The sequence below is a fragment of the Urocitellus parryii genome, chromosome 5 (genome assembly GCF_045843805.1).
Source record: "Urocitellus parryii isolate mUroPar1 chromosome 5, mUroPar1.hap1, whole genome shotgun sequence".
NCBI classification, from domain to species: domain Eukaryota; kingdom Metazoa; phylum Chordata; class Mammalia; order Rodentia; family Sciuridae; genus Urocitellus; species Urocitellus parryii.
Window position 1 is genome coordinate 109,313,314 of NC_135535.1, and position 16,303 is coordinate 109,329,616.

The window sequence follows — 16,303 nt, forward strand, 5'->3', positions numbered from 1 at the left end:
GTGTTAAGCACCTATAGTGTATATCAGGCATCAGCCTCATCACTAGAGAGATTAAGAACTCTCTGCAGTTGAGAACTGGGGATGAAGATATCCAGAGTAAGGTGGGTCTGAAGCAGCTCTTGAAATTGGTCTCTATTGAAATCATTGCTCCTATTTTTTATACCTCAGCCATTCACCTTTCTTCTCCTTATTTTGATATAACCTTTCCTTTTGATGACTATTTTCATTTCTTTCTACTTCGAGATGTCAGAAAGGGTTGACTGGTTACAAAGCCAAAATGGAGTATGCAAAGTCGATGTCTATTCTCCTGGAGACAGCCAACCCCAGGACTGGAAAATGGTAAGCATCAACCTCTTCATGAACACTAGGGATATGTGGGCTCATCAAGAGTAGCCTTATTCGTTCTGCCACCATCACCACCCACCTCTTTCTATTTTTGGAGTTTGAAGGGATGGATGTAGACTGTATTGACAGAAGAAATGTGGGTACTTAGTTTTCCAGTCAGTCACTATGGCTTGATTCTTAAGAAAAAAATGAGCTCTTTTGGAATAAAAATTTCCCATTTTTTCCCAACAAATTCTGTAGTTTTGTATTGGAAAAAGTATCTATCATATAGCTTTTCCATTAGTTATATATGCTATAACTAATAGAAAAAAAGGAATGTATTACATGTGGAATTTTGTTTAGTTTTCAGACAGATATAGATTGGAAGTTTCTCCAGGTCTCATAGAAAATGTTTTCTGAAATGTGTGGGATGCCTTAAAATTCTGAGAACTTTAAACTTTCATCTCTGGAGCACTTTCAGTCTACCTTTACTATTCGACAAACATTTTTTAAATGTTTACTTACTATCAGGCACTGTATTAGTCAGGATCCAATCAGAGAATAGAACATACTAGTAGGCTGGCTGCAGGAGTCTCCAGAGGCCGAGACAGGAGGATTTCAAGTTCAAAGCCAACCTCAACAAAAAGCAAGGAATTTAGCAACTCAGGGAAACCCTGTCTCTAAATAAAATATAAAATAGGGCTGGGGATGTGGCTCAATGGTCAAGCGCCCCTCAGTTCAATCCCCATATCCCTCCCTCGCAAAAAAAGAAACCACGCTAGAAATTTAATATTTAAAAAGTGTTTACTAGTAAAAGATAATTAACTGCTAAAACGCATAAAAGAGAAGTTTAGGAACTGAGAAATAACAAATGCAGAAAGCAGGTACTACCCACAGGCTGAGAAAGAGTGAATAAGGAAGAAACTAAGAACTCAACAAACTCCCTCCCTCTCAACCAAGGCTGCTTCAGGTGAAGGGAGTGAGGCTACCACAGGAAGCTTGGCAGAGGCTGCAGAGGGGCCAGAAGAGTAGCCCTTTCTTTCTGCCATGACCATGCAGTGCCCTTCCAGTGTCTTCTATTGATAAAGACAGCTGCCAAAAGAGAAATATTTGAAGGACCCAGCCCAAGCATCACAAAGCAAGGCAAAGTGGGGTGGATATGGAGTTAGAGACAATAAATAACTGGCATAGACATTGTGGGATGTTAGGGTCAGAGACAAAAATAAATTAGAATTCTCTGTCTTTAAGGATCTTGTAAATCTAATGCAGTCACTATTGCAATCTTTGCCTTTGGCATTAACATTTAGCATACACTTTTTTATATTTATTTTTTAGTTATAGGTAGACACAATATCTTTATTTTTATGTGATGCTGAGAATTGAACCCGGTGCCTCACTCATAGTAGGCGAGCGCTCTACCTCTGAGCCACAACCCCAGCCCCTATCAGACATATAATATTATATGACCCATCTTCTATTGGTCCCAAATCTTTTTTCTCATCCATAAGAACCTAAAAAAGAAAACATTAACAAATCTACAAAAGGCTTTAAAACTTATGGACAATAAATACTGAATTTCGATAGTATATGGGTCAACCCCAAAATGCTTCTGTTTAATCTTTTATTGACCCCTGCCTTTCTATGTAGAGAATTAAAAGGCAGATCAGTTTCAGTGTTAAATCAAGTGAACCAAGATTCCTTGATGTTTTCATGAAGCAAGAAGCACTCTGAGGAATGCAAAAAAGAACAGAACAATTTCTGTCCCTATGAGCTTTTCTGTTCACATGTGAAAATGTAACTATAATTTAAAAGCTCTAAATAACTGCTGCATATTAATAAAAGGCAGTTCATGATTTTTGCCATGTGGATTTTCTAGACAGTAATTACTCTAGGTGTTTTAAGAATGGATCATTTTAAAATGGGAGTTGGCCAGAGAAAATTGTATGGGGTATATTTGATTGATTTATAAATGGAGAAGAAAAACAGGACAGGGAAGTTTACAGTTGGCTTAAACTAAGTTGCTGAAGCAGAAGATGGCTGAGCAGAGAAAATTAAACCCATCAACCCTTTTCTGTATTCTCCTTCATGGACATGAAATTTTGCTTGGCCTTAAGAAAAACTGAAAAGACTTGGCATCCTCCTTCCCAGAATACTATTGTGTAAGAGGAGGATGGCTGTAGGAAGCCAAAGGAGACTGAAGGATGGGTGGAAGATGTATTTACAGAAAAGGAAATGTGGGTACTTAGTTTTCCACTCAGTCACTTTGGCTTGATCAACCACTTTTGCAAATTTCTCATGAATTTGGTGAAATAATTGATATAGGTTGTACACATTTTAGATTTTAACAAAGAGAAAATGAAAACCTATAAACACAGAAAGCTGACACAATTCTATGCACACCATTGTAAAGCTCTATACTAGGCTGTAGGTTTATTGTGGTTTAGTGTTCTGTGAAAAAAAATTGACAAGAATTAAAGAATAAACCCTACATCTGCATTATAGAGCTTCACTGTAAATAGTTCAGCCTAATTGTGGAAACATGCCTATTTGTGTATGTGTCCTAAAGTAAATAACTAAGTAATATTAAAAGGTAATTTTCTTCTAAGGGCCAAAATCAACACCCTCATACAGATATGAAAATGAATATACATTAAAGATTTTATTTAGCTCATTAGTGAGGATATTGGTGAGGTATTATAATCAGTTCAAAGGAGAATTGGAAAAGATATTTATATATCAGAAATATTGAAATGAATGAACAGAGGCAAAACTGGCCTCTTCCACTATGAGAAAGGGTGGGGGGTCAGCTGAACCTCCATTGGGCAGAATTTGCATGTCTGCAGACAAAAATTATTTTGCATTGTTTTTCATTATTTAGAGCTTACAGAGTGTAAAATAGTTCCCACTGAATCAGAATCAGATAATGTGTAAGGCTGGAGACAAAGCTTGGTCTATGGGTAGTAATCTATAGATGATACCTAGTTTTCTATTGAAGCACAAATTTTTTTCCCCAAGTCTCTCCTCCATCTTGATAAAAATAATTGCAATGTAAGTTTTTTCTTAATCACAAAATAAGGGTGTTCTCATCAAATTTGGTCTGATTACATAGATGCAGTAGTCAACTAGGTTGACCACCTTAAGTTTGTTTTTCTGCAAGTTTTCAGGAGAAATCTCAGATTGGATTTTTTAAAGCATCTGGTTTTTTTTTTTTCCCCCCCTATGGTGAGAACAGAAAGTCAAGCCCAAGAAAACAGACTCCACCCGGTTTCATCTGCAATCTTAGAAAAACAGACCTGTGCACAGTTTGCTTTCTCTAAAACTATTGTTTCTGATAGTCTCTACCACTTGTTTTAATCAGAACTTTTAACCAGAGTACTTTGTATTCTTTATACTTCACAAAGAGAATGAGTGAGGGGTAGAAGTATATAACTGAACCCTCCCACCAGCTGAAGTGCAGATGAGCAGAACTCAGGGACACATGTGAAGTCAGCTTCCTACAGCCACACATCCCTGCTGCAACATCTCTAAGTGATAAAAATGAACATATTTTTTAACAAACCCAAGGATATAACCTCAATATAGTAAGAAAAAAGCATATAAACTTTATGCTTAGCCTTAAGTGCTTCAGTATTGGAATTATAATTCAGTATTATGTAAGATATTGATTGGAAAGCTATCACCAAGCCAACACACTGTAAAACACAGTAACTGGTGAAGTGAAACACAAATTTTCATCAGCTTAAATATTAAATAGAAGTAATGCTAGATTATTGGATATGTATAACTTTGTATGAATTTATAAAGAACAAGTGAAGTAAAATAAAAATGTGGACTTGTATTTTGCTTAATACTGATAAATCAGAAAAGACAAAGATGTTTTTATTAAACCAAAATTTTTAACCCTTTCTCATTTGCCAAAGGTTTACCTAACTTATGTGAACTTGAGTTCCTAAAATGTTTCTGAGGTTAGGCTCTATAAAAATACTTTTTTCCCTCTAGCATAGGTAAAATATTAGAATACATTAAAATCCATTAATTGAATCTCCTGGGTATGTTGGTGGGAGACCCAAAATCACCAAACAATAATTTTTTGAGAAGGGTAAAATAATGGCTCTCATATATATATAAAAATGAACAGATGTTAAAGATTTTTTAAAAAAGAAACTGATAAGGTTCAAGAAATACATGTAGATAAGAAAAATTAAATTATATTTAGGGGAGGCAAAACCTCTCCTTGTCTATAGCAAGAATTATATTTTCTTGCTGTCAGTTATGTACAGTTTACAGTGTTATAAAATAGCTCCAAGAAAATAAGAGTCAGATAATGTGGAAGGATGTACTGTAGACAATGTATAGTTTTCCACTGAAGCACAACATATTTTCTATCCTAATCAAGAGAACCATTGGGAAGATTTTTGAACCAAGCTATTAACTATTAGCTATTAGCCCAAACATGAAAACAGGAAGCTTAAAGCAGCTCAGCAGAGGGTTAGTGCAACTGCTCCTCTCCTTTCCACGACACAATAAGGAGCCCTGGGGGAAGAGTCCAGTTTTAGAGGAAGAACTAGATTTGAACAAGAACCCCATCAGGTATTCTATGTGAGATGCTAGCTAAATCATTCAGCTTCTCTGTCTCTGTTCCCTTACCTGTGAAGCTGGAAGAGTGAAACCTTGTTATAGGGTGAGTATGAGGATTAAATAATATATAAAACCATTTAGCACAGTCCCTGGCAGACACTACAAGTATTTAACAAATGGTAGCTAGTAACTTTTAACTTAGTAATAAACTGTTAATTTAGTGAAATACTAGTAATTCAGTAATAAAAATACTAATTTATTCTTTAAAGATGAACCATACATGTGGTTATTCTAGATAAGCATATGAACTACAAGGATCCTTTACATTTGATAATACATAAGCCACTTCCACAAACATTATTTTATTCTATATTCAAGTGAAGAGTTTTTCATTATACAGATTACATACACTATATGCATTTAATTATCATAGCTAGTGTCCATCAGTCTGTATTCACACAGAACTAATAAATTGCCCAAGGTAAAAACTCCTCAATTTTGAATCAGACTATTGACTTAATTGGTATCGGCTAGACCACTGGAAAGCCATTAAGCATATCCACATTGTGCTTATGGAGCCTGGCATAGTGAATCATCATGCACAATTTTCCTTGAATTTTCTCAATTTTTTAAAAACTATACTTACAATGAGACCTAAATAGAAATGTGTAAGCCACAGACAATAGCAGTTAATATCAATACAAGAAAGAAAATCTGATTCACTTCAGATGCTAACTAACTCTTCTATGGGGCTTGTGACTATCAGATCTTATGGACATACGTTCTTAGAAGCAACAGAATGTATTTAGCTGAGGGCATGGGCTCTGGAACCAGACTGCCTGTGTTGCAATCCCTCCTCTATCAACAATTAACTATATAACTTCAAATGAGTAACTAACCTAACCTCTCTTTCTTCCATTTTCTCCTCTGTAAAATTAAGATAATAAGAGCTAACATTTGGATTTAATATGAGGATAATTCTAAGTGAAATAATAGTCTTAAAATATTTGGACGAGTGCCTGATACATAGTAAGCACTTAATATATGTTGTTTTTTTGTGATGACTGAGCTGGCTTGAGGGGTGACAGTTTTTGTAACTGGCCTTTGAGGTTTTCCTGAATATCCCATATCTTTACTTTGTTATAGTCGGATGAAACCTTGTCTGTTTTTAAGGAAGCGTCAACAGATCCTGTCAGAGTGCTCAGCTGGCTCCGCAGAGACCTGGAAAAAAGTACAGCAGAATTCCAAGATATTAGATTCAAGCCTGGAGAATCGTCATTTGGTGAGGAAACTGCCAACCCAGGAAACAGAGGTTTCTGTGTAGACTATTTCAACAACCCCCAGAAGGGCAGTCCAGGGAGATTGCATTTTGAGGTAACTCACAAAGAGACTCCCTCCCAGGACCCCTGTCCTCAAGCTGGTAAAGGGAGTTCAGTCGATGAAGTTTCCTTCTATGCTAACCGCCTCACAAATCTAGTCATAGCTATGGCCCGCAAGGAGATCAATGAGAAGATCGACGGCTCTGAAAACAAATGTATCCGTCAATCATTGTATGTAGGGGATGAACCTGTACCCAAAAAGAGCCTGAGTACAGTAGCATCAGAGTTGGTGAATGAAACTGTCTCTGCATGTGCCAATACAACTTCCCCAGACAAGGCTCCTGGCTCTGGAGACAGAGCCTCCGGATTATCACAGAGTCCCCCAAATTTGAAGTACAAGAGCACTTTGAAAATCAAGGAGTGTACCAAGGAAAGCAAGTGTCCAGATGACAAGTCCGCTTCTAAGAAGTCTTTCTTCTATAAGGAAGTGTTTGAATCTCGGAATGCAGGTGATGCCAAAGAGGGTGGAAAGTCCCTACCTGGGGAGAAAAAGATGTTCAGTGGGCAGGAAAGGCCTAGTGACTTTACAGCTTCCGTTAGTCAAGGGATCATGACCTATGCCAATAGTGTGGTATCGGATATGATGGTCTCCATCATGAAGACACTGAGGATTCAAGTGAAGGACACAACCATTGCCACCATCTTACTAAAGAAGGTACTGATCAAACATGCAAAAGAAGTCGTCTCAGATCTCATTGATTCCTTCATGAAGAATCTCCACAATGTCACCGGGACCCTTATGACTGATACAGACTTTATCTCAGCTGTGAAAAGAAGTCTCTTCTCTCAAGGAAGCCAAAAGGCTACAGATATCATGGACGCCATGCTAGGTAAACTATACACTGTGATGTTTGCCAAAAAATTCCCTGATAATCTCCGGAAAACCAAGGATAAGTCACAGAGTTATTCCCTCCTCTCCATGAAAGGAATAGAGCGAAATATGAACTTTACAATGAAATCTGAAGCTAAAGTGAAAGAAAAGACATATTCGTCAGGCAAACCAGAGAAGGAGAAGACTTGCGCTGAAACCCTGGGTGAGCATATTATCAAAGAGGGGTTGACCATGTGGCATAAAACTCAAAAGAAAGAGTGTAAATCTCCAGATTTCGAACCTGCAGCTACCAACAAACAGAAAAGTCCTGCACCAGACATTCCCTTTGAGTGTCTGGATCCTTGCAGTTTCAGCCCTTCTCTGCATTTCCCAGAGATACCAGAGAATTTTATGTGTGATTCAGACTCCTGGGCCAAGGACCTGATTGTGTCTGCCCTGCTTCTGATTCAGTACCACCTGGCTCAGGGAGGAAGGATGGATGCACAGAGCTTCCTTGAAGCTGCTGGCTCCTCCAACTTTCCCATCACCAAGACCCCTGTAGTTTTAGATGAATCCAGCCTTAAGACCCCTCACGTGGTATGTGACCAAGAACAATCAGAAAAGAAGGATCTAATGAGTGTTTTCTTCAATTTTATCCGGAACTTACTTGGTGAAACTATTTTCAAGGGTGACAATAGCTGTGAATCCAAGGCTCCAGAAAAGTCAGATAAGGAAAAAAATTGCAACCAGGGTGAAAGACCTGCAACCCCTTCCCCCAAATTATCTGAAGGTGATGAGGCTGGTGCCTTTTCTGGGCTGACCAAGATGGTTGCCAACCAGCTGGATGGCAACATGAATGGGCAAATGGTAGATCATCTGGTGGACTCAGTGATGAAGTTGTGTCTCATTATTGCCAAGTCCTGTGACTCTCCCTTGGCAGAGCTGGGAGATGAGAAAAGTGGGGATGCCAGCAGGCCAAATTCAGCCTTCCCAGAGAGTTTGTACGAGTGTTTACCAGTCAAAGGCACAGGAACAGCAGAGGCTCTCCTACAAAATGCCTATCAAGCCATCCATAATGAACTGAGATGTGCATCAGGACAGCCCCCTGAAGGATGTACAGCACCCAAAGTGATTGTCAGTAATCACAACCTATCTGACACAGTTCAGAACAAGCAACTCCAAGCTGTTCTTCAATGGGTAGCTGCTTCTGAGCTCAATGTCCCGATTTTGTACTTTGCTGGTGATGATGAAGGGATCCAAGAGAAGGTAAGGAAGAAAGGTCAGAGGATTTGGGGAAGATACACTACGGGTTAATTGGAGTTTTAGGTTCTTTTTTGCTTTCTGAATGGAAATATAGCCACAGGAGGGGTAGAATGGAAACAGTAAGAATTTTAAGAATGTGCCTCTCGGTGGAGATAATGAAGTAAAATTAAATTTTACCCAATCAGAGGCATCTAAAAGTAGGGAAATATAAATGATATTTTTCTCTGTTTTCTGCATTTATTGATGGGAGTACACAGATGAAGGACCTCTAAAGACTTAATGAAGGAGTCAGATCAAAGTCTGGGCCTGAGGCTGACTTTCAGATAGGACAGAATTGCCAAAGAATAAGGCAGAACTTTTGGAAAGCATCCCTGGGATATGTTGAGGTTGGAGACAGAGGGCTTGGATATTTGACCTTTTCAAATTTGTCACTAATCTTAGCTTGTTTAGTAGTATTGGGGATCTGGAGGGATTCAATAAATAACGGCTCTTCACCCTGAGTCCTGAATCAGTTGAGAAGTAAGACTAAACAATAAGGATTATGGAAAATCCATCTATCATTGTTATTACTGATAAAGATAAGAAAGTGTTCTTCCAAGCTCTTGCTCCTTCACCAGTCTTCCAATGAGCCTTGGAACTGCTCACCTAAGGGATAGTTTGAGTCTGGAGAATATGCATACTTTACATGTTGCTGCTGTATCCTGGAGTGAGGGAACTGAGAAACCATCCCTACAACTACCACTTTTTCTCTTTCTCTCCCTCTCAGCCTCTCTCCCCTTTGGATTATCTCTTGATTGAGACAAGTGGAACAATGGCTGTTATCAGTCAAGTACTAAGGGGTGGCACAAGAGGCTAGGGTTTTTTAGAACAATTTATCTTCAGGGTTGGGCATGTAGCTCAGTAGAGCACTTGCCAAGCATGCACAAGGCCCTGGGTTCAATCCACGGCACCAGGGGGGGAAAAGGAAAGGAAAGAAAGAAAGAAAAAGAAAAGAAAGAAGGTAAAAGAAAAGAAAAGAATATCCTAAGAGAAACCTTAAGATGTAGAGAAAGAGTCTTTCTTTCTTTTCTTTTTTTTTTTTTTTTTTTTTTTTTTTAGTAAGTAATGTTAGTAACTCTTGTAACTGGGTTACTGGGTTCATTGGATAACTTGGGAAGACAAGATTAGATAGCACCCAGATTAGGCTACATCAAGCCTATACAAGAAATTGTATGATCTTAACTTTAGCCTTAGCAACACTTTTACTCTTAGCCAGACTGTGTTTGCTATTCCAAGTATTATCTGTGGACTACCAACATTGGCATCCTTTGGGAAATTGTTAGAAGTGCAAAATCTCAAGCTTTACTCTAGATCTACTGTATTGAAAGCTTCATTTTGGCAAATACCCAGGTGATTTGTGTGTATGGTTCAAGTTTGGGTTAGAGGACAGAATATGAATTTCCAATACTAGATATATCCCTAAGGCTTCTTGGCAAGCTCTGTCTCCTTATAGGATTTTCAGTGTACATAAGACTACTATTTTGGTACATGGCAATTAGCTGTGCAGGAGTGGGAAGAGAGAAGATGAGGCTGTATTCAGGCAAAAACTTTAGACTGAAGAAAAAAATCTAAAAACAAACATAGTGTACAATGTGTGAAAAAGGCATTTGTTTTGTAATGCTCTGAAGGTGGCTTTGAACTTGCAATCCTCCTGCCTCAGCCTCCTGAGCTGCTGGGATTACAGACATGTGCCACCATGCCCGGCTATAGCCAGCTTTTAAGTTGAACTTATACATAACACATTCCAGTTTTAGATAATTCTGAATCAGAATGTCTGTAATATATTCATCTAAAATAGGAACAATAGACTTGTGGTCCCTCCTTACACACGCACACACACACACACACACACGCTTTTGTCCACTCTAAATATACATTCATCTATTCTTAAAAGAAAAGAGTAAAAGCAATGCAAACTTCAACTAATGAGATTTGCATTAAACATTAGCATATTTTAATAACAGTTGGATGACAAATACACCAAAGAAATTACCTAAAGGTGATATTTTTTTGCTAAGGGATTAGTTATGCAAATATTCTCATGTTGATCCAGGTGATGGAATCTAATAAAAATGGGGTGCATATGAACACAGTTCCCTTAAATAAATTTGTATTTATTTTTAAATAGATATTGTATTTGCATAATGCAGAATCCAAAAACACAAAAGGATGCACAGTGAAAATTAAGGGTGTTTCTTCATCCTAGTACCCTCCCTGAAGAAAAAAAACTTTTCTGATCAATTTCTTGTTCATTAACAGAAGTGCATATTCATACACAAGTGAATGTACATATTATTTTCTAAATAGTCACAAATGTATATATAGATATATATACTCACATATATATGATGTAAGATTCATCAATATATGGATATACCTTCTGCAACATTTAGAGCTACCACATTTTAATAGGTTTATATTACTTCATAGTTTGAAGGTTTTGTAACTTAACTCTCCCCTATGTTTAGATATTTCAATTGACAATATCTTGCTACTATAATCAATGGAAATATAGCCTTGACTATATATATATAATTTTGCACAGGTTCAAATGTACCCATATGTGCTAAATACCTAGGAAAGGAATTTTAAGGTTACTTTGTATATGATTATGTATATTTGACATATATTACCATGTTGCCTTCCATAGGGCTTGACCAATTTGCACTTCTATTAAAATAATTTGAGAGTGCCTATTTCCCCATGTTTGAACCAAAAGAGTGCACTAATCTTTGGATCTTTGCCAAGTGTAGCTTTACTTTACATTTGTTTTACTAGAAATTAGGATGAATATCATTGTATATGTTTAAAAATCATTTGAATTTCCTATTTGGGGGATGAATTTTTTTGTTCATAACCTCTGCCAATTTTTCATTGGGTTGCAGGTCTCTTTCTAGATTTTTAAGAATTTTATATGTTATAAGGAATCAGCCATTGTGATATTAAATACTAATCTTTCCTTTGCCATTGGTCTTTTTATTGATGTTTTCTGTTTTAGGTTGGTGTTGCCATACAGAATTTAGTCAAATCTAAAATAGTTTTTCTTTTATATTTGCTGGGTTTTGTCAGATTTTTGTAAAGCATTCTTTGCTATGCCATATTAACAAACTTTTCTGTTTTCTTTTGATGCTTTTATTTAAGATTTTAATCCATTTTTAATACTTTTTTATATAAGAGATGAAATAGGAATGCAAACTGGCTACCTGTCTTTGATTCTTTTTTCTGAATTTTCTATTGTTCTATTAAATTATCTGTCTCTTCTTGGACCCATCACATACTATTTTGTTCACTGTAATTCTACAACATTTTACAATAACTGATAGGACTGGAACTCCTTAACTATGCCAATTTTCTAGGTTCTTACCTGTTTTCATTTCCAAGTTTCCACTCCTCCTACAGGCAACCACTGATCTGTTACCTATATTTTAGTTTTGCCTTTCTTTGACATTTAATCTAATGGAGCCATAAAATAAGTCTTTTATATTTGACTTTTTATACTTAACATGTCTTTGAGGCTCATCCATGTTGCATGTTATCAGTAGTTCAATTTTTATTAGTGAATAATATTTTACTTTATGGATATACATTTTTGTGTTCATTCATCAGTTAATGGAATTTGGATTATTTCTGGGTTTTGTTATTATGAATAATGCTACTGTGAGCACTTACATGAAAGTCTTTGCATGGATATAGGTTTTTATTTCCCTTGAGAGGATACTGAGGAATGGGATTGCTACAAACTCGAAAGTGTAATTTCTTAAGAAATTGTCAAACTGTTTTCTAAAGTGGTTGTATCATTTTTCCTTCTCACCAACCATTTATGTGGGTTTCAGTTTCTCCACATTTATGTTAAAAGTAATCTTTCATTTATTATAGCCATTATAGTGGTGTCTCATGATGGATTAATCAGGCATATGAAAATTAGAATGATTATAAGGATATTCTGCATATTTTATGTACTCATTACCCATTAATATCTGTTCTTTGGGAAAATATCTCTACAAACCCTTAGCCCATACTTTGATTGGGTTGTTTACTTCTTGTTTCAAGTTGCAAGATATCTTTATATATTCTGGAAACAAGATCTTTTTCTGATATATGATTTGCAAGTGTTTTCTCTCAACTGTGGTTTGTGTTTTTACTTAATGGAAGTCTTTCAAAGAGAAAACTTTTTAATGATAAATACTAATTTATCATTTTTGGCTTTTATTGCTGTGTGCTTTTGGTGTAGAATCTAATAAATCCTTGCCTAACCAGTTGTTCATGACTAGGGAAAATTTTGACCCCAGGGGACATTTGGCAGTATCTAGAGACATATATGACTATCACAACACAAAAGAGGGTTGCTAGTGGAGTCTAATGGATAGGAAGGCCAAAAATATTATTAAACATCTTACATTGCACAAAACAGCTCTTCAATAGAATTATCTGACCTGTAAGGTCAATAGCACCAACAATTAAAAACCCTGACCTCTATCCCAAAGTCACAAAGATTTTCTCTTTGTTTTCTTCTAAATGTTTGTTAATTTTTAGCTCTTATGTCTACTGATCTACTTTAATTTTGGGGTATGATGTAAAGGAGGGGTCCAAATTTATTCTTTTGCATGAGGCTGTACTGGTGTCTTGGCACAATTTGTTGAAATGATCCCAATGGCTTTTCTGACTCCTCTGAATTATCCATCCCCTTTTCAAAAACTCAAATGACCATAAACATTAAATTCAAAATTTATTGTAATTAATGTTTGCATGGCACATTTTTCTATGATTTTACTTTTAACCTACTCACATCATTATATTTGAAGTGCTGTTTTTTGGGGTTTTTTTGTTTTTGTTTTTTTTTGGTTTTTTTTTTGTAGGAGCATGCAGTTGGGTCCTGTTCATGTTCATGTAGACAAAAACATGTCCAACTGTAGGTTCACTAATTTCTTATGTTTAGATTGAAGTATACTAGTTTATTATTTATTTATTTATTTTCTCTCTTTTTCCTTTGCCATCCATTGTTTGAACATTTTTAATATCCCATCTTATCTTTTGTGTTTTTTACTTTATCTTTGTGTAGATTTTTAGTGATTCTCTATGGATTATTTTATATATATATATATTAACTTTTTAGAGTCTAGGTAGAATCAGTAGTTTGCCACTTAGACTAAAATGTAGAAATATTACTATTATGGTGGGGGGTCCTTTTCCTTACTCTTTATATTCCAGTTGTCTTCTGTGTTTAATCTATTAAATACATTGAAAAATCCTAAGATGATGTTACTCTTGCTTTCAACCATAAAACACATTTTAAAGAACTAAAGGGACAATCTCTTATTTATACTGAGAATTTTACTATTTCTATTGCTCTTTATGCATTCCTGGTATTCCTAATTTCCTTCTGATATCACTGTCCCACTCTCTAATGAACTTCCTTAAGGAATTCTTTTAGAACACATTTTTTGGAAATATTTAGTTTCTTTAATTCAAAAATGTCTTTATTAACCCTTCATTTCTGATTTTCTTCTGGATATAGAATTCGAGTTTGGAAGTTTTTCTGTTAGCGGTTCAAAATGTGCCACTTTTTTCTGACCTCCATAGTTCCAGAGGAGAAATCTGCTGTCAATTGAATTGTGTGTTCCTCCTTTGATTTCTCAGGCTGTTTTGAAGATTTTTTTTCTTTTTCTTTAGTTTTCAGCAATTTGATTATTATAGATGTTATAGTGAATTTCCTTGTGTTTGTTTTATTTTAGGTATACTAAACTTCTTTACAAGCTCAGTTCTTTTGGTGAACTTGAAAGCTTTCCACATTTCTTTAAATAATTTTTCTGCATCATCCTTTTTCTCCTTTTCTTTGGGATGCTAATGATATAAATGTCTGCAGGCCCTGAAGCACTGCTTATTTTTTCAGTCTTCAATTTTTTATGTCTTTCAGCAGGGGTAATTTCTCTTGATCTACTTTCAAGTTAATTGATTTTACTCTGTCATCTTTGTTTTGCCATTTAGCTCATCTAATACATTTTTTGAATGTTTTTGTTTTAAATTTCACTCAGCTCTTTTTCATATCTTTTATTTCTTTGTTATGACTGTTTCCACTTATTTCCAGAATATCCACGTTAGTTTCTCACATAAAAATATCTCCTCCTGAAAGTGCTCATGATGTTTTCCCCATGTATTTTAACCTTAGACTTATTCTTCCTTTTCCTTGTTTTTTTTAAAGGGGGGAGGGAATTTGGGAACTGAACTCAGAGCTTCACTTGTATTAGGCAAGTTGCTCTATACTGAGCTACATCCCCAGCCCTTTTTATTTTGAGTCAAGGTCTTGCTAAGTTACCCAGGCTGGCCTTGAACTTGTAACCCTCTTGTCTCAGCCTCTTGAGTAGCTGGGATTACAGGCATGTCTTTTAAAGAACCAGGAGCAGAATGCACAAAAATCCTACTACTTGAAATAATTTGTTGCCTCTACTGTGTTCATATTAGAATGCTTGTCTCAACTAGGTTTCCTCAATTTGTGTTCAGAAAGAGTAATAAACTTAAGGTTTAAGTGTGAATTTTGGTTCTGTCAAGTGCTAGCAGTGTCACTCTGATAAGTCTCTTCCCTCTCTCAGTAACATCTTGCTGAGGTCAAATTGATCTCGGAGGTGCTTTCCTGAAATACCATTATAGAGTTCTCTGGTCTATGAGGCATGGAAAGCAGTATCCACGTTTGTCTGTTGGATATGTTTCTCTCACTCTCGTTGGTCTTAGGATGATAATAGAGACTATTTTTATGATATTAGGGTTTAAAATTTTAGAATTCCTAGAGGGCAGAACACTATTAATGAACATTCAGTGTAAGTATTTCCTCAGAGGGGAATAAAGGGAAATTTTTTGTCTTAATGAGAAATCACATTTTATATGTCATGGACAGTGGATATTAACATCTTTCCAACTTCCTTCTGCCAAACAGACGGACAAACTGCTCTTAAGGAAGTCTTCTCAACATCTAACTTGTGTCCCTGCTGCTGTACTTTCCCAAAGTCAACCTGGCCTCCTGGTTCTAACTGTATCATGTTGTTTCTGGACTGCCTGGGGACCCTTGGCCCCTCCACTGCTGTTTTCTCTGCTTTCCACAGCTACTTCAGCTCTCGGCTGCTGCTGTAGACAAGGGACGCAGCGTAGGGGAGGTTCTGCAGTCGGTGCTGCGCTATGAGAAGGAGCGACAGCTGGATGAGGCGGTGGGAAATGTCACACGGCTGCAGCTGCTGGACTGGCTGATGGTGAACCTGTGATCGTGCCCACTCTCTGCATCCCCTCTTCCAGCAGTGGGCCCAGCCCTTGCCCCACCCACTCCCCCCTCATTCCCACAGCTCCCTTGTCCTTATCCTCACAGAGCCCTAACATTATCTTCATACCACTCACATGAAAGACATGTCATCTAATGCTAGTCACTGGATTTTGCACATTTTCCTGTCCATACGAGCAAGGACATAAAATTAAAAAAATTAAAGAGCTCCGTGTATTTGGTTTTCTTGGCATCTAAACGGTAAAGATTCAATAAGGTCCAGAAATCTTAGGAGTGAAAAAAAGAGACGAATGGCAGAGGCAAGCAGAATTATGCTGAACTGAGAGACACCGACAAAGGTTGCTGTTTGCTATATATCTCCTGTCTGTGTGCCTCAATTTACAACTCCCCTCATTTTAAATCTTGCCTTAAAATAAGCCACAGTTTTACCTTTTATAATCATGAAAATGAGAAAAAAGTTTCTAATATCCAAACAAAATCAGTCTAGTTATATGTTCTAGACTTTACTTCTTGTTGTAGGTCTGCTGAGCGGCAGAACCCCAGTCAACCTCCAACTTTATCCATGATTGAAGATGGTGTCCAAAGAGGTTCCTCAAGGCTGAGGGTGTAGCTTAGTACTTGTTGCACATGAAAGAGAGGCCTAGG

The 16,303-nt window shown here is 36.7% G+C and overlaps 1 protein-coding gene across 1 annotated transcript; it reads left to right on the plus strand.

The window, feature by feature from the left end:
* The first annotated feature begins 243 nt into the window (after positions 1 to 243).
* Positions 244 to 15,644, plus strand: Akap3 (A-kinase anchoring protein 3). The gene is made up of 3 exons (XM_026407273.1): positions 244 to 339; positions 6,076 to 8,358; positions 15,489 to 15,644. The coding sequence occupies exons 1-3, from the start codon at positions 244 to 246 to the stop codon at positions 15,642 to 15,644; spliced, it is 2,535 nt and encodes an 844-aa protein (XP_026263058.1).
* The last annotated feature ends 659 nt before the right edge of the window (positions 15,645 to 16,303 follow it).